At 40.4% G+C, this 24,555-nt stretch overlaps 3 protein-coding genes across 3 annotated transcripts; 1 reads left to right on the plus strand and 2 right to left on the minus strand.

The window, feature by feature from the left end:
* Positions 1 to 273: 273 nt before the first annotated feature.
* LOC308395804 (WD40 repeat-containing protein SMU1-like) lies at positions 274 to 10,706 on the minus strand. The gene is made up of 12 exons (XM_080880796.1): positions 10,525 to 10,706; positions 9,242 to 9,452; positions 9,011 to 9,163; positions 8,814 to 8,930; positions 7,631 to 7,753; positions 6,221 to 6,340; positions 5,978 to 6,094; positions 5,710 to 5,837; positions 4,334 to 4,460; positions 4,027 to 4,188; positions 3,091 to 3,240; positions 274 to 1,367 (listed from the first exon to the last, which is right to left on the minus strand). The coding sequence occupies exons 1-12, from the start codon at positions 10,548 to 10,550 to the stop codon at positions 1,269 to 1,271; spliced, it is 1,533 nt and encodes a 510-aa protein (XP_080736922.1). The 5' UTR covers positions 10,551 to 10,706; the 3' UTR covers positions 274 to 1,268.
* Positions 10,707 to 10,914: 208 nt separating this feature from the next.
* On the plus strand, positions 10,915 to 14,475 carry LOC308395786 (perilipin-2-like). The gene is made up of 7 exons (XM_080880770.1): positions 10,915 to 10,977; positions 12,051 to 12,081; positions 12,249 to 12,453; positions 13,240 to 13,322; positions 13,430 to 13,643; positions 13,730 to 13,863; positions 14,139 to 14,475. Exons 2-7 carry the CDS (start codon positions 12,061 to 12,063, stop codon positions 14,400 to 14,402), a joined length of 921 nt encoding a protein of 306 aa, XP_080736896.1. The 5' UTR covers positions 10,915 to 10,977; positions 12,051 to 12,060; the 3' UTR covers positions 14,403 to 14,475.
* Positions 14,476 to 18,371: 3,896 nt separating this feature from the next.
* On the minus strand, positions 18,372 to 22,836 carry rps6 (ribosomal protein S6). The gene is made up of 6 exons (XM_080880677.1): positions 22,716 to 22,836; positions 21,978 to 22,109; positions 21,406 to 21,616; positions 20,246 to 20,392; positions 18,951 to 19,108; positions 18,372 to 18,500 (listed from the first exon to the last, which is right to left on the minus strand). Exons 1-6 carry the CDS (start codon positions 22,719 to 22,721, stop codon positions 18,405 to 18,407), a joined length of 750 nt encoding a protein of 249 aa, XP_080736803.1. The 5' UTR covers positions 22,722 to 22,836; the 3' UTR covers positions 18,372 to 18,404.
* Positions 22,837 to 24,555: the final 1,719 nt, after the last annotated feature.

A 24,555-nucleotide genomic window follows, 5' to 3' on the forward strand; every position in this document is an offset into this window, starting at 1 on the left:
ATGGCAACAAAAAGTGGCTTAGGAAGATATAATAGTTCATACTTTGTAATACAACTTACAAACCCGTTGGGTTCGATAACCAATCCTGTTACTTCCAGTTTTATTAATTCTTCCACATCTGGAAACTTGTTAGTGCCGAGCAGCAAAAGATTCAAATTGACTGTCCTTTTAAAAAAAAAAAAATGTTGCACATACAGTACTTGGATAAATTGCCACGTTGGGAACAAATCTAGCACTAAAGCGTATTATTATGAAATAACACAAACACCAGGTTTTTAATTTTATTATCATTTGTCATGTGGTTGGAGATGTTATGTACAGCATAATGAATATACCAAAAATAAATAATTCAGTTGCTAAACAATATCTCGCAGTGATAAATGACGACAGTACCAGGTAGTACGAACAGTTACCGCTAGAGGAAGTCTGTTGCAGGTACATGTACCTTATCTATGCACAGGAACATCAGACACAGGACAATAAATGTGTAAAATACATTTGTTGTTTACGCACAGGATACAGAATGTGTCACTGGAGCTCTGTACAGGGTTATCAGTCATCATGCATATTTTAAAGGACTACAAAAATTACTGTAGTGCACTGAGGTAGCATGCAGGGAACGCAGAGAACAAATAAATCATGACATCAGAATCGTTATTTGGATAAAATCTAAAAATTAAGAATAAAAAAACATTATTATAAACCAAAGCAAATCAATCATATACCTGATATTGTTTGTTTATGCCCAAACAAGAGGCGATCTCTATTATAACTATTTTCACAACAGTTCACCATCATGCATTTTCATGTCTAATAAAGACAGAAGAGATGAAAATGGGGATTCAAACTGGTGAAGTTGGATTCATGAGGAAGAAGGTGTAAGGTATGGAGGACCTAAACAGCGTTGCAAATGCTAATGAATTACAAATAAATTACTCAAAATCAAAATATGGAAGGAAAAAACATGTTTAAAGTGCAGCTACTTTAGATTATTTTTTTGTTGAGAATTTGCTGACTTAAAGAAAACATAAATATTGGCATTCTTACCTTAAATTTTCCACAAGGAATTTAAAAAAAAAAAAGAAACCAACATACAGAATCTTTTAAAGTGGGGGGTAAAACTTTGATTGGTAAATTTATTTATAATTTAAAGGTGGTTTTTCATATTCATTGATTGTTTTTTCAAAGCATTTTCATGGCACAAATAGATTTTAATACACCATGTCAACAGCTGTGTAGGTCCTCCACAATATAATGCAGGTGACACTTTAAGGCTTCCATAGCCTCAGCAGACCGTCTTCACTGTACGTGGCAATCAGATTCTCATGTGGGTGGTGAGTGATGCCAATTACGTCTTTCTCGTGAACCTGTGAGTGCAGGGAAGACAGATCAGTACACATTCTCCATCACCCATCAGTTGCTCCCACCCACCCCTTACCCTGTTATTGTTACTCAGCAGCAGTGACATAGCTAAACAATAACAACACTTAAAAAAAAATGCTGCGAAGATCGTGGAAATCATTTACAGTAATATAATGTCACTTTGATGCTACAGATGGGCAATTTTACACATTACTAGGTGATTTCTAGACATCAGTGTGCCAGGCCTGGTTGGAAACTAACAGAGATTTTGTGTATTAAGGTAAGATTGTGTGTTTAGACTGTGATTGATATGGATGTGTAATGGGTTTTTTCCTCTAGTGGATTGCCTAGGAACACCTTTAAAGTTTAGCCAGCATGGTGATTTATTACATCTGGCCAGCATTCACCTTAGACTAGTTGTGAAAATCCATTTCTCTAAATGTGCAGTAAGAAGAGTAAGTAATATGCAACAGAGCTGAATGCTTGTAACACCTCAAGAAAGGCAAAAAATATTTGTTAACAACTTGCAACAAGATGCATTGGCAAAGATATGCAGCTATAATTTACGGTGATAAACTGTTTTAGGAGGTCACAGTAGAAACACTGAAATAACAGTGATAACTGGTTGAGACCAACAGCTGACAGTAGAGCAGGGCGATATGACCAAAAATATTTATCACGATATACATTTGAAAATTTGCGATAACGATATAACTGAGCCACCATCAATGTATTTTCACTTAAACAAGCAGCTGTTTTTTATGTGCATTAAAGTTATATAAAAATGTAACAGTGCAAATGCAAAATCCTTGCTGACAGTTTAACCAAAAGGCATTTCCAGTGGAAATTGGCCGGCATGTCCTCAGCATAACCATGTATAATATCCACAAAACTTAAAAAGAGGTTATACACACACAATACGGTAATATTATGTTGAAGCACAGTACGTATCACCCCGCGAGGCTCCTGCCTACGATAGCCGTAATGCTCCGACAATCCATCAAGCGGTGCGGGTTCGTAGCTTAGCAAAGTGGTACTGAAACATTTGACAGATTTTCGAGCGTCGTGTATGACATAAAATCGTTTCGAGGTCAGTAAACACAACCAGAATTCATACATAAGGCACACGGGATCATAAGGGGCGCTGACGATTTTCAGAAAAATCAAAGGATTGATTTTAAGTGTGCCGTATTTTCCAAAAAACACGGTAATAACGACGGCCTGCTAGCATGCTCTACCAAAAATAGTGCTTTGTTGTGTATCTGACGGCCAAAAACTAAACCAGTTCCACACCACTGAAGTTGCAGCATTTTTACAAACCAATTCTGATTCATCCTTTTCATTCAATGTTCCAATTTCGACCTTCTCATTCTCTGTCGCCGCCATGCTTTTTCCGCCATGTGCGTATGAAAACAAAGGCACTGCGCATGCGCGTTTTACCCATATTCTATGGCGATATTTCATTTTCTTATCGTTGCCCAACAATATACCGGTATTACCGTGAAAGGTATGATATGGCCCAGCCCTAGCTGACAGTATGCAGTAAAGCTCATTTTCTACACAGCATGTTTTGGACAGTAAGTAAATAAAAGTTTCAAGCTGCCAAATCTACTTTTTTGTAACCTAACATGGAAGCTTATTAGAATGTAGACGAAAACACTAGCAGCCCAAATTTTAATAGATGCAAAACAGTTTTAATAATAAGTGAATATTAGCAGCAGCACTTACAGTCAGCGTTTTCTCCAGCCTTCCTGTTGTATAGCTGAAGCAGTAGAGCACTAAGTCCTCCCCCACACAGTAAATCCACTCCCCGCGGGGTGACAGGGTGCAACACACAAAGTCTGCTCTTTTTCTGTCTGAACTGAAGGTCTTCACAGTCTGAGGAGATGAGAGAGAGAGAGATGTTAAGCTTCCACAAATATATTCAAGTGTGAATCTAAAACACCAATAAAAGGTTGAGATAAACAATACATTGTAAGTAACTTTGAAAATGCATTGTCTTTTCAGTTCAAAGAACCATTTGGGGGTGATTGTTTTTGGGGGAACAAAACAATCACCTTCAACTTTACCTTCAATTCAGATTTGCTCATTCATTTTAAGGAGCTAATATGCAGGTTTTGTTACATTTTGACAAAGACTAGAGAGTTTTTCTTGCATTTCCTGTCATAGACTAGTGGATTTGTCCACTAGCGATGTTATTCACTTTTTGCAAACTACTTTTCTGAAGTCTTCAATTGAGTGTGTAAGCCATCATCTGCTGTTTTATAGTATATTTTACAGCTAAAAGTACCACAAATTACAAAATGAGATGTATTTGAAGCAAACTTAAAACTGCTAACGAAGATCATAAACGGATTAGGAAAGTGTTTACTGAGACCGAATAAGTCACCCCACACTGGCCATTAGAGAAAATGTAGGTTTATGACATCTCCACAGAGGAGCAGCATTTTTGTACTGTAAGTCAAACAACTATTGATAAGTCATCACCTTTAGTCATACAATTTTTTTTTACAATTTTCTGATGACTAATTGAAAATTAATTAGTAGATGAAACAGTAATAATAACACTGTGTAATGCAGCTGTAATTGCATTAATAATAGCATAGCAAAGTCTCGTTCTTTAGATTTAAATGAGGTTCTATGAGAAGAGTAAGTTGCTCTCACCTGGCCACGCATGCTCATGACGACCACAGCGTTGGAGTGGTTACAAACCACAAAGTGCTCTGGATTCTGGGGGAGAGGGATCACGTTGTTGACGGGGACATCCAGTGTCCTCGACAGACATTTAAAAGTGTGGATGCACTCACAGGATTTTGTGTTCCAAATCTGAACAATACAGGAGAAAAATCTCAGATTTTAGAGTAGCTCAGCACTTTCTCAGCTGTCGTGTGTAATGACACCAATCAGAACAGATCTGAATGACTTTCTAGAGTCTTCTGATGTGGCGCCACGCTGTTAATGCAAATTGTACCTTCACAGTGCCATCTGATGAGGCGCTGATGATGTGAAATCCATCTTGAGTGAAGAACACATCGTTTACAAATGATGAATGGCCATTTAACTCCTTTAGCGTCTTGCCTGACTTCAGCTCATGGACTCTGGAGATGACATTGTTGAGGAATTGATTGAGATAAAGGACACTGAAATGAATTAAAAGGGCATTGCTGAGTCATTTTAACAATCCCCTCTTCAACTCAAAGAGGGGATTTTACTCGACAGCGGATGAAATGTGCCACTGAGCTGCTGATGTGCTATTTTTAGCTCCTCTGTGTGGCTGGGTGCAGATTTACTTAAACCGTGACAAAACCCATAATGCCTACTGATTCGCTTCCTGTCCTGCAGGACGATATATCATTTGTAAACAATCCACCCCGCGTGTGGAATTTCAAGCAGAGGAACACGTTGCAGCTTTGTGCCTGAGCACATGGTTCCTCGGCTACACCCACACAGCACATGTGCTTCCAACACTGCGGAGAGGCTCAGCCCACACCCCCAGGAGTCAGAAATAACATTCAGCTCCACAACGGTGATGAGGATTCAGTGCGTGCATGAGGGTGGGAGCGAAAGGAAGACATCTTTGTGCTTTGTAGGCACTGCGTATTTACAGGTGCACAATGTATGTGAACAACTGGCATCTTGCACTTTTAGTTGAGCATGTTTTTTATGGCTTTTGGGGGGAAAAGTATGATTTCCAAACCCAGATTTTGCAGCTAAAGTGGAAAAATGCAGAGTCACTGTAGGCACAATTTCCAAAATGTGCTCTAGCAGACAGTTTAGAAAGCATTAAAGGATTTAAACTGCCAAATCTACTTTTCAGTTTTTTGCTAATCAGCTGTGGGATGCAGAAAGAGACCGCTGCTTTCCTCCTGCTGAAGCGACGCCCATGTGTGCACCTTCAAAACTTTTGTGAATCATGTCTGAGGGCAGTCAGATCTCTCGCTTGCCTCCCACGGTAGACGAGGCAACTCTTGTCACAAGGCTCTCAATTTAAATGGTTTCCTCTTTGCTTTTGATATGTCTCTAAATGTTTTTTTGTTAATGAGAGCAGATTTTCTTTTTCATTTCATTTTTAAATTAGTACAATTTTAAGCTATTTGTGTGGAGGGCTTTACATCAACCGCAAATATATTTTTAAATGTGAATATATTACTTATGTGAATACAGTCAGTGTTAACCCTGCAAATTTAAACTTATAATTTTAACAATGTTACATGTAAGTTATGTTAATAATGTAATAAAATATAAACACACACACACACAAATTCTCTACATTATGTTGTGCAAGAGGAATAGCTGCAGTCTGCAGCGTGTTCACTACACAGAAACCATGACAACATCGAATCCCACCTGATGGTGTGGTCGAAGGAGGCACTGAGGATCTGGTTGCCGTCTTTGGAAAAGCCCAGACAGGCCACGCCTTTGTTGTGAGCATGCTCAAACCTACGCATACACAAGCCGCTCTGGATCTTCCACACCTTCCCCAACAACACACACATTTCAAAAGAAAAATCAAAAGATAGATTACGTCAGCAATATATTCATAAATCGTATGGATACAGTTATTGATCGTTTATTTTATCTGGAAAGTACACACACAAATATGAACCCATCCAACCTTTATTTTGCCATTCTGCGCTCCAGTAGCCAGTAGATCTGTATCCTGACTGAAGCACATGCACAGCACAGCATCATCCATCATCATGAAGCTGTCTTGGGCCTGATATTTTAAATCCTGGTTCATTCATTCAGCAATGAAAACACAAAATTAGGAAAATGTGGTATTACACAGTATGTAGGAGGTGATGTGTTTAAAAATAAATCTTAGTATTTTTAGTTTCCTGATATGAAATATATTCACCTTGCTAATTTTTCCACTGTTGAAGTTCCAGACCTCAATAAAGCCATCTACTGACCCCGTAATTAAATACTTTCCATCGGGTGAGAAACGGGCACATTCCACGTGTGACCGCCGCCCAAACTGCACACACAGAAAAGCTTATTAATGCTTGCAGCACACGTGCTTTCCTGTTTGATTTGCAGCCTGAGATTCACACTCAGACAAGGAAATAAGGCACTAATTAATATTAGGAGACTCCAGGGAGACGTAAAGTTTTTCAATAGCCTGCTGTTGTGTGGGCTGACTATTCTCACTTAATGACCTTGGGCAGAGAATAAGCATGGATGAGCAACTCAGGCTGCTCCATCTGGATAGAAGTGATGAGAGCACAGCTAGAGACTAGATGAAGTGCCTTCAGGTGCACAAAGTAATTAGTTTGCAGTGTTTTTGTGTGTATGTATTGGGATAATAACCAAGGAAATAACAACCTCTTCTTTAACCTTCAAATGATGGACAATAATTTGATATATTCAATCATACAATCATACAAATGTGTCCTGTTATTCATTTTTCTGCCTACTTCTCCAACCACTTGTTGTGAAGCTGTTTTTTTTATTATAGGTGTTAATTTTATTTGAATTCTCCATTTTTAATCAGTATATTGTAATGTTTTGCAGTGAAAGATCCAATTCAGTTAGTACACGTTGTTTAACAACAGCCAAATAGACAAGTAGGTTTCAGGGATATTTGGACAATGTCTGTAGGCTTGTTGCCCAGATAATATATTGCTGGAGGTGATCTTTGTGTGGATAAACAGCTGCGTGCAGAGGCAGGTGCACTTTCATGCAGTACATCCCCTCTAAACCAACCAAGCATAAAGATCTGGTGAAGCTGTGATGCCAAAATTCCTTTGGAATGGATGATTAGGAGTAATGAGTTTTGGTGTCTTTTAGAATTCTGAAAAAAGTCACATTTCTGGCAAAATCAGTCAGTATTCTGAAAAAAGAATTCAGCTTTTGAGAACAATTTGAAATTATCAGAAGAAAGTCTGTATTTTGATTTTAAAAAAGTCAGAATTTGGGTGCAGAGGGGGTTTCAGAATTCTGAGAAAAAAGTCCAAATTATGATTCTCCCCTCCCCCCAGAATTAAAAAAAGCCATGACCTCACGTTTTTTTTTTCCAGTGGCCCTAATCAACTTCCATGATTTTTGCCTAGAAAATACTGAAAATTGTCACTAATTATAGTATAACATGTTAGAGTATCTGCACATAAAGGATGATAAACACAAAAAGAGCCATAAAAAAGTTCTCCTGTATAAAATGTAACAGTGTGATAAATCACCCCAATGGATCATTTAGTTGTTAAAATAAATTTGGTCACTTGAGTGCTCTGCTAGAAAACAAAATCATTTTCCAAGTGCCATTACAGACCTTGATGTGGCGGTACAGCTGGTTTGGAAAGGTCTCTTTCTCCACATATTTCTCTTTGCAGGCAGATGTATCAATGGTCATATCAGGGGAGAGGTGATCTGTATACTGCTGTAGTTTCATAGACTGCAAGACAGTGAAAAAGAGTCAGCAGAAAAAATAAAACAGTGAAAATCTCAATAAAATCAAGAATACTAAGAACTACCAAATTATTTTTTTTATTTTCATGCTGTGTACAATAATGTAATGCAACTTCTGGCAGCAAGAACACAAGTTTCCCACTTTGAAATATTGTCCAAGTCCAGTTTCTTTCTTGTTTTTTCCCTTATTTTTAACATGACTGTTATTAGCCTCCTGGATTAGACAAGTTATAACTTAAAGTGAATGAAGGCTATTCAGAACTTTGCTGTAGCTGGCAGCACTTGTGTAACAGCTCACTAACAAAAATAGCATCTTGCACAGGAGGATGTACAGTACAGTATGTCTCTGAGAATGTAGAAATTCAGTCTTGAGAAACTCACTATGTTGCCACGTCAATCATTCAAATTAAAGAATATAACTGAGCTTGTTAACATGTCAGGGATGAAATTGCTAAAGAAAATGTAAAAGAAAAAAATGTTAAATATAAATACAAATGAGGGTCTTGCTCTTGTTTTATGATTGGTGTACTGTTCTTTTGTTGTTGTTTTTGTAGCTTACCTGCATCCTTTAAACTTTAAATCTCTCAAAAAATGGTTTCAAATTTACATTACTTTTTGACTAAATGTGCAGAATTTGGAGGTATAAAAACGTTAATACATTTTTCAGTATTTCACACAGAAAGAACTCTGTTAAAGGTCCTGATCAAAAGACACAAAAGTGTGTGTGAGATCTATTTCACCTGGAAAGCAAACAGCCCAGTGACTGTTATGTTTTACTGGGATTTAACCAAAACTGTCTGTTTAAAGTGAAATTCTGTGTCCAAGTAAGACACTCAGAAAGTTGGAAGGACTGCAGAAAAGTGTTTGTTGCCCTCAGGAAACCCTAATTAAAGTGGTGCTGTTGTATAAAAAAATACATAAAACTGAGGTATTTGTTTGGTATCTTTGACAAACTATCGCACAGTGTTGTCTCCATCGATTAAGAAGTGTTACTTGCCCTGTAATTAGAGCGGGTTTTTCAGAAGGATATCGATCAGTGCACTTACACCAACTTGTTCCAGGAGTCCTATGAGGCGGGAGGGGGGCACCACACTGACCTCCCTCACCAGAGCCTCAGCTATGGCTCTGCGCCGCTTCTCCTTGCTGCTTCCTTTTGGGTACGCCTGCAGTGGGATTGAAAGGATGTTAGCTATACCTATGAAGCGCTCTCTGACGCAGCTGTCCGAGCACTTTGCTTTCTTACCTCACGAGGGTCAAAGTAGGAACAGGTTAGCAGGTTCTCCAGGTGGCTGTACCTTTCTGGCTGGGTCTGCTTCAGCATGATCATCGGGTCGGTTTGCCTGAGGAGCGAGCGAGCTGCGCCCACCTCCCTCATTTCAATGAGCTCCATAACAACCTGTTGAAGAGAACGTGATCAATTACAAATAAACAAATGAAGCCAAGGAAAGCATTAGCTGAACATCCAAAGACTTACCTGCTCATAAAGGTCAATAAGTATGTTGTCAGGCAACTTGAGAGATTCAATAGCCAGCAGGACAGAGTCCCAGTGACCCTTGTTTATATCTGCAATAAAGCTTTCGATGCTTTCCACTGTGTTGAGGGAGACGGTGGTTTCCTCCTGTAATGTGGTCAGCGTCCGGTAGAGGTTGTTCTCTTTGAGGTACTGCATTATCAGACGGATCACACTACGGAGACAAAGGGGAAATGTTCAACAATATCTGATTTGGGATGGTGCCACACGTGGGCACAGCCTTAAAAGGAAAAGGTCGCAGCACAAAAGGCCTGTCTCATGTGGACTTTTGTTCCACTTTAGAGCCACCTGCTGGGCATAAAGCTGTCCTATCCACAATCAGAATCAGGATATTTGATCAATCCCAGAGGAAACTATGTGGTCACAGTTGCTCCAAGACAGTAAGAACAGTAACTAAGTAAACTAAATTAATTAATACAATATACAACAAAGCTACAAAACAAATATACTAACTACAAATAACTCTAATTATAAATATGCCAGTATATTACAAATTTAAATTTATACAATTGACAGTCAAGGTGCCCCTTTTATCTTCCTCTCTGCTGGACGTTCATTTTTATGGTTTCACGTGCACCAGTGGCACCTGCAGATTAAACGAACCTCACCCACTGATTCTACGAGCCAGTGCTTTCGTACTAAATTAACTCCACTTTAAGCAACACAAAAATGTGACATTCCTGCAGTTGTCTATTCCTGCACTCCCCACAGGAATGACTAACCACCACCACCACCACCAACAACAACAACAAAAAGCACACCCACGCCTTTACCAGGGGGGCGGAGATCGTCTTAGATCAACAGGCACATGTGGAGGAAGGAGCCCCTGACTGCAAAACAGTCCGAACCCCCCTCACACACACACACGCCTCACACACACACACGCACACAGCACGACTACAACCATTTGAGCAGCCTCACGTGTCAAATTAACCATACTGGTCGCATTAAACTGGGTATCAATAACACAGGAGGTTTCACAGCAGACAGGACAGCAAAAACAGCGCAGTTTCGAACACAAACTGTAAAGGCTCCGTTTACGCGGCTTATTTTAAAAGGGGAATATGCAACGATCCCACACACCGACGCAAAGATATGTCACCTAATAAGCGATGGAGCGCATGACAGCAGATAAACCTTATTATTTTCTCTTAAAGTCAAACAGGTGGCAGAGTCCGATCACTTTTTTGTGCACACAAACAAAGGCAAACAGAGAGCGCACTTACTCCGCGGGCTCCATCTCCAAAGCCATACTGATGCTGATGTTGTCTCTCTGCTGCTGCAGCACCGGACTGACTGTTGTGACGGCTCAGCTCTCCCCTGTAAGCCACGTGAAAGCTGTGTGCTGAGGACCACCCACTCCACGTGCTTCTCCTGTGTCTCCCAGTATTTTATTTTATTATTATTTATTTTTGCGTTAGGGTAGGCACCATTCCCAAACCCTGTGATACCCCCCCCCCACACACACACTCCCTCCCTAGGAGTTGGGGGGACTGAAAAAAAAACGGTTTCGGAGCACGTCGCGTGCAGGAGACGCGTCTGCCGCAGCCACAGCAGCAGCAGCGCTACAGACAGAGCCTCGTGGCTCAGAGCGTGCTCCTCTGTGGGGGCCAAAACATCACTCTTCATCACTCTGGCCGTCCTCTAACGGAAACCGCCTTTTTGTCCTCAACTCATCGGTATGCGCGCACAGACCTGAGTGCGCATACGAGCATCTTTACAGTACCAGTACCAATGATTAACTTGCCTTCCCTATAATTAGGCGCTACGGTTATAAAGCTTTTCCCTGGCAGTGGGTGTAAATCAACCGCGACATTTTCTTTGTTTAAACGTTTAGTTTTTTACAGCCTGCTTTTCGGCATATAGGCACACATTGCACAGATCTGCGAAACAAACTCGTCGGAAAGCCTCGTTAATCCATAATTGGGTGTTTACCCTCATTAATTCAGCGGCGCATTGGGAAAACTAATAACCTCCCAGAGCTCGATTATCAAACAAGCAATCTGTGGCAGCTCACAAGTAAAGAAAAATACCTAATTCTTCTCACATTTACGTAATATTGTAAGTATTTAGGCCTTTATTTCACTCTCTTATTTTGACAGCAGGCCTGAGGTGATTAAAGCAATAAATGAATCCCATAATATGATTGTTGGCTAATATTTAGAGTTAGGTATGAACATGCGGCTACTGCTGACTCCTGTTGTCTGCCCCATGTGGTATTCTTCTTCTTCCTGTTAATTGGTTGACGTTTTTGCTGACACATAGCTGTGATGGCCGAGTGGTTAAGGCGTTGGACTCGAAATCCAATGGGGTTTCCCCGCGCAGGTTCAAATCCTGCTCACAGCGTTCGGGTCCTCCACCGGACAGGTGAAGTATTGCAAAGTCAACCTTTAATGTCGGAGATCAATGAAAAAGAAGCGGCATTTAAAAAAAGCGTCTGTATTATTATTATCTGTATTCTCTGTAACAACATTAATTAAAAGTCCTGCGGGTGATTCTCACAATTGTGGAGCTTACGCCAGTATGGCTATCGTGAGCAGACGTTTAATTTGTGACCTTATTCTTGCTATGAAATCACGCGAGATTACAAGGAGAGTTAAGAACAGGTGGGCCACTAATTGACTCTCCCAAGCTATTTGAGCGGAGGTTTTCGCTCTGGTTGCTTTATTTCATTTTAGCCTTTACACTGAATATGTGAAGTTTCCGAAAAAGATTTACATTTTAAATTGTTTTTGTTCTTGTTTTCTCAAAGTGTACAAAGGATGACTGTAAACACCAACCAGGTGAGTACAATCAAACACCCTAAGTCCCTTAGTCCTATACTTTTACCGAAACTCCAAGTGTTTTTTATGCTCATTTGGCATTTAAACGCGAAAGAAATGAAAACACTTCTTTCACCATGGCTTTCACACCAACTTGGCTTTCCAACGCTCTTCTGTCTCTTTTGCAGAAAGCACCCAGTGCAGCTGCCAGGCTGGCGAATCTGCCCGTCGTTCGTTCGGCTTGTGCCAGACTATCGGTCTTGTACACGGGCACAAAATCCAGGCATCCCGGCCTGAAGTCTGCGTGTGAAGTGCTGGAGAGCAGCGTGACAGCTGTAGGCAGAGCAGCCTGTTACAGAGCGTCACCTGTCATTGTTAAACTGGAGCCCCAGAGTAAGTAGCTACTGTTAGGGCTCTTCCATAAAGATGTAGGAAATGACATTAGAGCATCTGGTTTTCTCCATCTTTCAACTACCTTAATCTGTACAGAAAATGGTGTAAACACCCAGATCCTTCTGCAATGCAAAGGGTTTTTGTGAACATTTTAAAAAAGTTTTATTCGGATTTTCTCGCACAACGAGCTGTCTAAAGTCGGGATTGGAGTTGGAGAAATTTTAACCAGCACTCACTGCCACTTTATTAAGTACTGCTGTGGCCCAGCTGCTTCAAGGTCCAAGGTAGTGTATTTCAGATGATCGTTTGCATATTTTGATTGTAACAAGCGGTTATTTGTGTTACTGTCCTCTTCCTGTGGCATTAACAAGGCATTTTCATCCAGAGTTTTCTTTTTTCTATTCACTGTTGTGTGGGGAAAAAATCCCAGTAGTTCAGCAGTTTCTGAAATACTCAGACCAGCCCGCCAGGCACTACCATCATGCCATGTTCAAAGTAATTTCAATCATCTCTTGTGCTGGGTTTGAACTTCAGCAGATCGTACTGACATCCCTACATGCTTGAATTTGTTTTGCTGCCATGTTGGGCAGCAAAACAAATCAATCAATAAAGATTGATTAATTAGGTATTTGTTTACAAGCAGTTGAACAAGTTAACCTGACAGATTGCAGCATCAGGATACAATGCATTACATTAGAGATGAGACTGAAATGACATTTTTCATTGACCATCAGGTCAAAGTTGCTTTCTGGATAAACACCAACACTGTTCATGGGTATGTTTCAGTTTCCTATGCAAATGATGTTGCCTGCAAGAGTCTCGACTGGCTGGAGGCTTCATTCTCTGTAATTGTGTCATCCACAGAACAGGTAACATTTCCTTTCCTCGTTTAAGTCCTTATAACTCACAACAGGTCTATAAAGTCTGGATTAATAAATAAAATATTTTATGTTGCGATTTAATGTTCTTTGCTCAGATTGTTATCCCTGCCAAAACCAAAATGAATGAGATTCAGGCTGGGATGAGCATTGCAGCCAATCAAACCATTGACTGGGTGATGAGGAGGATGAATGATGGCATTAACCGATCACCTCTGAAGACGGTCGTTGGTATGACAACTGTGGGACTGGACACAGCTCTGAGCTTGTCAGAGGCTCTGGTGGACCAAATGCTTCCCCCAACACAAGAAGGTAACCTAAAATTCATTTATTAGCTTTCTATGTGATTTTTGCCATTTGGTTCAATTTAGATGCCTTTCTTTTCTTTGTATCTCTAGAAGAAGCTCGCTTGATGCAAGGTTTTGAAGTGGTCATGCTCAGGGGCCATTACCCTGAGCGACTGTGCTCACTCACTGCTAAAATGTGTAGAAGGCTTTACCATGAAGCTGGGTCCAAGATTCAAGCTGTTCAGGTGTGCTGTGAGCTGTTCTTGATGTGTTTAGCACAGAAAATGCAAATAAAACATTAACCCAAGTATCTGTACCTCCCACTCTGGGAAGTAAAAACATACATGCAATGTCTCCAAAGTGCTTGCTCGTAGGGGGTTGTCTGATTGTTAGGGTTTTCTCTCTATTATTGTAGGGCCTCTACCTTACAATATAAAGTGCCTTGAGGCGACTGTTATTGTGATGTGGCTCTGTACAAATAAAATCTAATTGAACTTGTTGAAATTTGTTTCTTACTCAGGAGATAATGAGGAGTTCACCTGGGCCTTCAGCTCTGGTTCAGAACTTGCAGACCAGCTGGCTGAGTGTCCAACGGCTGCCTCAGTACCTGCAGAATCAGGCGTTCTCTGGGTTTTTCTTCGTCATTCAGATGTACAACTTAAACTCCTTGCCAACCCAGAAGAAGCAATCTAATCAAGGCAGAGGTTATCTTCGTACCTCCATGCCTCAAAGGGGTGTAGCCCAGAAGGGGAGGGCTACCAAGAGGTCTGGATTTGACAGCTAATGTAACATTAAGTAATGCATGTGTCATTGATGTCATTTACTGTAACTTTTTGATATATGTGAGCTGAATTTGTCATCTTACTGGTCTAAAATAAATATCTGAAGATTCATAGACTTTGATCTTGTCCTTTCAGTTGGATAGCTGCTCTGCAAACAATCACTGTGGCAGCTTCTCCAGCTAAGCTTATAAATGACTCTGTTCTTGGCATTTAATGTGCTTATAAACTAAGGCACCTTAATTGGCACAGACTGAGACCATAATTAACTGGAGGACATCCTCCCAAAGCCCTGTTCATACAAACCAGCTGACTACCAATTTGGGAGGCAGTCGGATATATTTCTAATCTTTCCAACTTTCTTGCTGAGTAAAGACAATAATAGTAAAAGGAAGCTGAAGTTTGTTATTATGGCTGCACGCAATAGTCCTTATATACTCATGTAGTCTGTTATTTCTGCTGCTGTTCTGTCTGGTAGCAGTCTTTGGGTTTCAGTAGGGATGCATCCATAGACTGGCACACTTGATTTAGCCCATATCTGACAATTCCAGCTTTTTTTTTTTTTTTTTTTTTTTTTTTTTTAAAAGCAAGTTATGACACTTGCTGTGTCACTTCATTTTCTCTTGTGCAATATTTTTTTTTTTTTTTTAAAAACAAATAGCTGGCGACCCTCCCCCCTTTCTCAAAACATACTGAAGTTTCATTTTCTTTGTAGTTTTGATGATCACCAAAATCTGAAATGTTTTGACAGGGTGTAACTTTTACTGATGGAGACATACTAACCTCATTTGACTATATTGAAAAGCTTTCCTTCACATACACTGAATAAAACCAGACTCCAGAAAAGAGTGTCTCCTGCAGAGCCAGTGAAAATGTGGGACAGTTGGTAAGGAATATGAATTGTGTGCAGAACACACCATCGCAGCATGTGCAAATGTACTAAGCCAGGCATAGACATTAAATCTGTTGTCTATGCCTATACTCATTAAAGAGATGTAAAATAAACTACACACTAAAAGTGATTGTGAGCAACAATAATGATACAGTTGTTGTTTACTGACACCTCTCAGCATTTGGCTGATTGTTTTGTTTTTTTTTCTGTCCCTCTCTGCTACACATTTACTTTTTATCTGGTCTGCGTGTCTGATAATACTGCTTTCCTGTCAAAAGAGAAGGGCTACATGGCTGCTTCTTTACTCGCCATGGAGACTGGAGAGGCAGGAAGTAGCCTGTGATGAGTCGTGCCAGGCTCAGGTCCTTTGGGGTGTGGAGAACCTTACATGTCACAGTGATGGCGTGAGCAATCTTTTGTTTGTGTCCACTGTAAAGGTGGTAACACAGAGAGAGACAAAAAGCAGTTTTAATAGAAGGTGAAGAAGGCCAGCTCTCCCCCTACACCCATAGAAGAGTTTAGTGAGAGGGGGATGTTAGCCAAGCACATGTCCATTATGGACAGTACCGCTCACCCACTGCATGAAACTGTAGAGCAGGGGTGGGCAACTCCAGGCCTCAAGAGCCAGTATCCTGCAGGTTTTAGATGTGTCCTTGAACCAACACAGCTGATTTAAATGGCTAAATTAGCTCCTCAACATGTCCTGAAGTTCTCCAGAGGCCTGGTAACGAACTAATCATGTGATTCAGGTGTGTTGACCCAAGGTGAGATCTAAAACCTGCAGGACACCGGCCCTCGAGGCCTGGAATTGCCCACCCCTGCCATAGAGGCTGGGAGCAGCTCCTTCAGCATTACTGTCCTTCATCCAGACTGTATGTATGTATTATCAGTCCCACTGAACTTTATGTGCACAGAGAAAAAAAATCATAACTGGAATTTCCCCAGTGAGAGATTAATAAAGTCTACATCAGGGCTGCCCAATCCCAGTCCTCGAGAGCTACTATCCTGCAGCTTTTAGATGCATCCCTACTCCAACACAGCTGAATCAAATGGTTTGATTACCTCTTCAGCATGCCATCGTGTTTGGCAAAGGCCTGATAACAAGCCATTCATTTGATTCGGGTGTGTGGGAACAAGGATGCATTTAAAAGCTGCAGGACAGTAGCTCTCGAGGACCGGGATTGGGCACCCCTGGTCTACATCATGTCGTAAGTGACAATTTAGCACATGACCCAGTTTAATTATTGAAGAGGTTAAACTTTTTCTACCCAGCATGAAACAAAACATTACTGGCAGTAACATTACTTATTTTGATCCAGCTTGTTAAAACACAAGACAGCGTTGCAGACAGCCTAATTTCAATCCAGCCCCTACACACCTTTACCCTGTTTGCAGGCAGTCTCTAGTGGGGGTAGGGTATGAAGCCCTCCACCACAGTGAGCCTGCATCAGTGTAAACTTTACCCACAGTCAATGAGGGTTCAGCACTGACACACACACTGCAGATATTCTGAAAATATTGTTTATTCATTTGAGATTCTTAAGTTTAGATATTTAAGATACACAATTCTTCCCCTGATTTACAGAATGAGCTTTCAATATTCATTCAGATGTGTTCTAGTTCTAATTGTTTTTATTATTAGACAGTTTTTCTTATGTAACTTTTCAAGATGTTCAGTATCTTGAATATCTGAGAAAAATATTAGAGATTTGCAGACATTCAGAAGTAGGTTCTTCATTGCGAGGATCAAACAATGATGAAGGTTCTTCATTTGGAAGAACATCTGACATTGGCAGACTTGAAGATCTTATATATGTGGTTCTTTGCTACATCAGAAACTGTCTTGAGCAGCACTGGTGCAAAGTTTGCAATGTTGTTAAGTAGAATTTCTTGAGGATATTTCCCTCTGATTTCTGTCAGGATGCTCTGGACTATATCATCTCTGATGGAACGGAAGAAGACAGCCTGAAATTTCCATCACTGAGTTTTGGAGACGCAAAAGTGGCCTTGGTAACACTTTTTGGAGAGTATGCTCAAACTCTGGGAGGGCATGTTCAAGACCAGTGGGGTCAGGAGTAAATTTACTACCAGAAAAAGACAAATGGTAGTAATACTTTTTAAAACACCTAATGACCAAAATCAGGTCACTTAGGTACCTGCTTAACTTCAACTTAAAGTGGGTCACGAAATGGCCTCTGTGCGATGAAGTATTAAGTTCTAATAGTGACTAGCAGAAAACCACCACACTCACACTGAAAATAGGGTACACAAGATTTGGTTTACCTCCAAAGCAGACTAGAGGCAGAAGACATTTCTGTCCTGCAATCCAAGGCCCAAAGCCACCACATTCAGAACTGTTAGTCTCGTCAGGCCTCGTGTTGTTAGGGAGTGGGTTTCCACACCAGATCCTAGGACTTAAATTTCTCAAGCTCTTCCTCTTGAAGTTGAGAGCAATTTCCTCTCATTGATTACCTCCTTTTTTGTTTCGGGAGTTGTCAAGCAATGATGGTGCATTACTACCAACTGGCTTGGGGTGTGGACAATTCACTCACACCAAATAATACTTTTGCAGTACAGTATAATAGCAACCACTAAACTGAGGCTGTATCATGCACGACTGTAGACTCAGTGTTGACCAATTTCTAATTTCCACACAGTTCATTCATCAAACTTTAAGCATGGTAAACTCCTCTCCCCATAGTTGTCACACTGCTAAATCAAGGCCTTGATAGTTGTTTGATCTCCAGTGAGGGCAGTAACACAAATAACCACAGTGTTTGAGCTCCAGTGTCTACTTTTCTAAATTGTTCCATTTAAATTGTTTCGTACTTTCATATACTTTTGTTAGTACTTCTGTGTAGTTTCCTTGACTAAAAAACAAAACAGGTATTTATACATTTGACTTCCATATAGTCTAACTCAAGAGTTAAAACTCTTCAGGCCAGATTATCCACCACTAACTTAAATTTCTTGTTGCATCCGCATGCATGTAGGTACGCAAGGGACTGACAAAAATAGTCTAATGCGTCACTTCATAGGCAGATATCTGGAAGAGAAAATAAGTGACAACTGCACAACACCGTTTCAGCAAAACATGACTTTATTTGATTCCATTTTACTTCTGGCTGGACTCTGACTTGGATGTGGATGCCCTCAGAGAGGAAAGACGGCGCCTCTTGGCAATCTGTTCCTGGCGCTTCTCCTTGGCCTCCTGTTTACAACAAATGTGTGTCAATTTCCACATGTCCTACTTTATGTCTTTTTAACATTTCACCATCACATGCTCGAATGTTTTTCAGAGGCAAACCATAATCTGCTGAATGCCATTACAGCTATATCATGTAAGGCAACTCAAAATGATAACGATAAAAAACAAACACAATCCTATACTTTAAATTTCAAGTGAATAAAGATTCAATCATAACTTAAAGTGTATTTAAGGAAATTTATTACAATATGTTGTTAAGGCACAATGTAGCTGATGTAATACAGCCACTCCAACACTAGTGGAAATATCACACCTGCCAGAAATTATTTGTCACATTATATTCATTGATCTAAACCACTAGAACATTATTTTGTGTTCAGCTACACGACAAAAGCAGAGTAGTGTGATCTTTGATGCTGGTTAAGGATAATAAAGGCCTAGATTAACGCATACCTTCATCCTCTTGGCCAGCAGCTTTGCGTACTCTGAGGCCTCCTCCTTGTTCTTCTGGGTGCGCTGTCTCTTCAGTGCAATGCGGCGGCGCTTGTGCTGCAGCACACGAGGAGTCACCAGTCTCTGGATCTTGGGAGCCTTAGTTCTGGGCTTCTTACCTACCAAAGCGAGAGGATTGAAAGAGTCAGTGCTGACACAGTTCAAGGTCAAGTGTGGTAATGAGAAAGAAGCTTAATGTACCTAATTTCTATGTCTGTACACACAACTCGTACTGTACTACCTCAAAGGAAGCACATTCCTTACTTTCCAACTGTACAAAAAACAGTAACTTTGATCTGTCTGCATGCTGGCACCCTGCATTAATCAAAGCCTTGCTGATGATTCATTACTAGGCAGAACACAATTCACACAAACAGCACACCTGGGACTTACCTGCAGTCTCCACTTCTGCTGAATCAAGTTTATTATCATAAAATTCATTTTTCATCTTGTTCCTGATCTCAGCTCTTTCACCCTAAATTTGAATAACCATGTGCTCATCAAGAAGACTATATTTAACGGCACTCTCTTTTTAGTGATGAGTTGAAATGGCTTTACCACAAACACAATCTTACAAGCACAGACATCACACAAACTCCAGAACAAACAAATGCTTACACAAGGAAATTAATGTTTATTACTTCTTTACATACACCGGTCAGAATCCATACAGAAACTTCCACAACTCAGTTTTAATCTGCCTCACGCTTATTACATACAACATGTCTATCTTCTTCATCTCACCAAGGTTGTGTTTACATAATGGAGTCCTAAAAAAGTCTACAGATGCCCTCACTGGCAGATGAGCATCAAAGATCTGTTGTAACTATTCCCGCTCTTAAACTTCAAAAAAAGGAAGGAATTAAAAAGGACCTCCTACTGCACAACTGTCGAGTTTGTCCAGAGTTAAACCAACTCTACAAGAAAACAAGACATTGTACTGACCACCCTAGTTAAACCCCACCTCCATAAATTTTAGTCAAAAGACATTTATGTGGGACCTTAAGCCCACTTTTAGTTTATTCTGAATGCTACAGTAATCGCCAAAATAGACGTGCCGTTGCAATTTTCTGGAAAACCTTTAACATTCAAGATGTGCTCCATACTATCATTATCATTAGACTGGTCAATATTTACATACACAGTCAGCATTATAGTGCCACCTGCTGCTCTGGCATGCTTCTGACAGCGCTTTACATCATAATTTTCTTTCCACATGGAGGGAGACATTTCTCAAAATGAAAAAAGTGTCTTACCTTCTTTAGTCAGGGGTCTCCTCACAACATACTGCCTAACATCATCCTCCTTGGACAAGTTGAAGAGCTTGCGGATCTTGCTGGCCCTCTTGGGACCAAGGCGGCGAGGGACAGTGCTGTCGGTCAGCCCGGGAATGTCCTTCTCACCTGTGAGTAACAAAGACGAGGATGGTCAATCAAGTCTGAAGAATTCTTAAAAGTATTTCTAGCACCAACAGAACAGGATTGTAACAGTCCTAAATACTACGAGTGTCAAATGGCTGAACTTACTATCCAGTTCACCGTTTAACAAACTAATACTTGAAAAGCAGTGAAGCTTAGTTTTAACAGAACGAGAGAAAAGCCACAACAATTTGGGCAGTGTTGAGGCATAAAATGCTCAAAGTAAACACGTCAGATTTTCCTACCATGTACCAGAATTTGGGTGTCTTAGCAGTTACAGGAAGATATGAGGTTTTATCAAAATAAATGACAAATGATTTGTCCACCAATACAGAAGAACAGAGACAGCAAACCTTGTCAGTCAGATTATGGAAAACCCTCCTGGCCAAATTTAATGAAGCTTAATGTAGCATTGGTGAAAAAAAACAACCCACTTAAATTGAATTACTTTAAAATGATCACTTGAAGTTTATGCATTTGTTTAGTTTTGTCTTGTCTTCTGAGCATCACACCAAACCAAAAGTTAACTTATGACAGTTAAAGAGACTCAAATAGATAAAGCTTAAAATACTATATCTGTATATGTTCTCAGTCATCAAGGTCATGGTAGTCTAAGAAGCTTGGAAAGGAAGTGACAGGAGTTCTTTATGCTTCACCTCATCCAAGACACTTGTAATTCTGCATTTTAAGAAACCTCTTTAAGTCAAGTCGCTTTCTTTCCAAGCTTTAAAAATACAAGTTTCATTTTTACCATATTATTATGGCAGCAGTTAAAACAATGGGAGAGCATTGCAGTTCAACCATCCACTGTTACTAGGACTGGTCGCATCTGGTGAGCAGCTTCACAGTTACTCTGGCAACACACACTGTCCCCCCTTAATGAATACAGGAAAATCCAAAAGGGTCTGCTGGCGTGCCATCATGCATCATTTACACGTGACTCCAAAGAGATAATCAAAATTATGTGACATATAATGCGCGCACACTAAGCATGTTACCTTTCTTGACGATGACCAAGTTGAGAACGCTGAGGTTGGCATCAACAATGCAGCCACGCACAGACTTGCGCTTGCGTTCACCAGTCCTGCGGGGACGGTAGCAGGAGTGGCCCTTGCTGAGGAGCAGGCGCACACGGCCGGTGGTCAGCACACCTTGCTTCATGGGGAAACCCTGCTTGTCGTTTCCTCCGCTGATGCGCACTACATAGCCCTGCAAAAGCACAGATATGTTGCTTCACATCCTTTCTAGGAATTTCATTTCATTGCAAATCTGCCAGGATGATTAAGGTCAAATTCTCATTGACTACACAAGCAAACTACACTTTTGGCAGGGTCATATCTTGCTTTTCTTTCCACATAATCACTCACATATAATCCAAGTTATCTTCATTAAAAATTGAGGGAGCACAGCTGTTTCAATCAGCCATGGTTATATGGGCTGGTTGCATCTGAAAGCAGCTCCACTGTTCCTCTGGCAACACGCCGTCCCCCCTTAACGACTACGGGTCAGTCAGAAAGGGTCTGCTGGTGTGCCACGCCACGTATTTACCAAACGTCACACAAAAACTCACCTTCCACTCATCTCCCAGAGGGTCAGCAGACACCTCAGTGGCCATTCGCTTCTCATAGAAGGTACGCAGCTTTCGCTCATCATCAACTTCAAGCAGCTTCTGGCAGCCAGTAGCGGGAAATGAGATGTTCAGCTGAAAAAGAGGAGCAGTTACCACGTTACTGGATGTGCACACAGGTAACAGCGAGTCAAGGTGCATCTGCATGTTGCGAACTGAGCTGCTAAAGCTTTTAATTATTTTAATGTCGCTAAAAACAAAACAAACAAAAACATTGCTGACTAGAAGCAGCGGTTACCAACATCGTGAGCCTGTCTGCCGTGAGCTAATGTTTGAATCAGGGGGTAGTTAGAAGGTGGCTCGGGGGCCTGTTAGCTTCTCTGCCGGCTCAAAGCTCAGAAAACTCCGGCTTTAACTATTTGACACAGCCGGCTCAGTTGGTAACATTATCACAGTGCAGGGGAGAGGACTCAAAGGTATAACTACGTTTCATTTGAGTAAAACGAGACTTAAACTGCACCCACATTTCGCTCAGAGTGCGGCCATGTTTCCACAGCGTTCTCCGACAAACTCGTCAGCTAGCTCCCATTTTCATAATCAAAGCTCATCCTGAGCGGCCGAGCCACCATTCCTGCTTTAAATCAGCCCGCATTAAAGTTTACATGGTCAGCTTTCACCATATCGTAATATTTAACAGAAAGCAACAACACGACGAGAAACACAGTTAAAGGATTACGTTACCTTCATTTTGCCAAACCGACCCTCCGACGGTCCGCCACGAAAAAGAGACCGGATATCCGCCTCGTGGTCTCACATAGACCTGAAATGCTATCGCGATAACTGGTTCGCTGAAAAATTTAGGGTTATTAAAATGTCCTACTATTAACTTATGTTATACAAGAATTTATATGTTATACTATAACATATAATTTATATGTTATACTATAAAGTATAACACATATATATATATATGTTATACTATAAAGTATAACACACACACACACACATATATATATATATATATATATATATATATATATATATATATATATATATATATATATATATATATATATATAAAAACACATAAATGACAAAGAATAGAATATGTATTAATCCTAGTTACAGTGGAGGTGTTGTGGATTTAAAACAATCTGCATTGGGGATTATTATTGAGCCACGGAGCATGCGTCGGCCAGAGGGTGCCAGAGAGTGCATAAGGAGCTGAGATATTAAGATCATTCCCATCCCAGTCTGGTGAGAGATACATTCTTTGAATACTGGCCTAATCAGCTTCAAAATAAACACACTGTATCTCTTTGAAAAACACGTAGCCAGTTTGATAAAAATTAACTGCTCACTTGTACAACACCCTTAGAAAAATACTGATAAAAATAGGCATTAAGCTATGTTAGCTGTTCATGCAGCTTCTGAACAAAGTTACTCATTTTTATTGTGCGATGACAGGCCTTTATTACCCTTTACTGAAAACTTGATATTATCAATTAATACAGCAAAGGTGTTTTTTTTTTTTTTTTTTTTAAAGAAGTGCAATCTAAAGGCAAGTCAAGATAGTCCTCCACAATGTCAACACTCAATCCAGGGGGTCAGTGTTGACATTGTGGAGGACTATAAATACCTTGGAGTACACATTGACAATAAACTGGACTGGGCTAAAAACACCACAGCACTTTACAGGAAGGGCCAGAGTCGTCTCTATTTTTTGAGGCGACTGAGGTCCTTCAACATCTGCCAGAAAATGCTGAGGATTTTCTATGAGTCTGTTGTGGCCAGTGCGATCCTCTATGCTGTTGCATGCTGGGGGAGCAGGCTGAGGGTAGCAGATGCCAACAGACTTAATAAACTAATTCGTAAGGCCAGTACTGTTGTGGGGATGGAGCTGGACTCCCTCAAGGTGGTGTCGGAGAAGCGGATGCTGTCCAAGATAAAGACAATGTTGGATAACACCTCCCACCCACTCCATGACATGCTGGTCAGTCACAGGAGCTCGTTCAGTGAGAGACTGAGATTACCGAAAAGCACCACTGAACGACATAGGAAATCTTTCCTGCCTGTGGCTATCTCCCTGTACAACGCATCCACTTAACACACTGGTTACTGCTACAACTACACATGTTTCTTTTCCAGCTATTTATTAATGAGTGTGCACAATAATAGGGCTGTCCCACACAAAATTGAGCAGACAGAATAGACCAGGAGTGTCAAACATATTGCACAGAGGTTGGACAGGGCCTGCTAATTTACTCAGTCATAGCTTTTGATAGCTTGACTGAGTAAATTATGTGTGTACATTTTGGATTTGTAACTGTATTTAGATCAGTTTTAAAGTCTTACAAAGACATCACCCACCTTTCACACCAAATGTATAAAGTAATATTTATGTCATTTTTGTTAGTATTCTGTTATTTTTATTTATTTAACAGGGACAGCGCATATGAATGGACACTAGTAGATGAAAATACAACATGTAAACATTACATTTTAGCAAAACGTCTAATTTCCAGGCACATTACATAAAATTTACACAAAAAACATACAGATATAGAAAATATAGCATATC

The sequence above is a fragment of the Rhamphochromis sp. 'chilingali' genome (assembly GCF_963969265.1).
Source record: "Rhamphochromis sp. 'chilingali' genome assembly, chromosome: 4".
Taxonomy (NCBI): Eukaryota; Metazoa; Chordata; class Actinopteri; order Cichliformes; family Cichlidae; genus Rhamphochromis; species Rhamphochromis sp. 'chilingali'.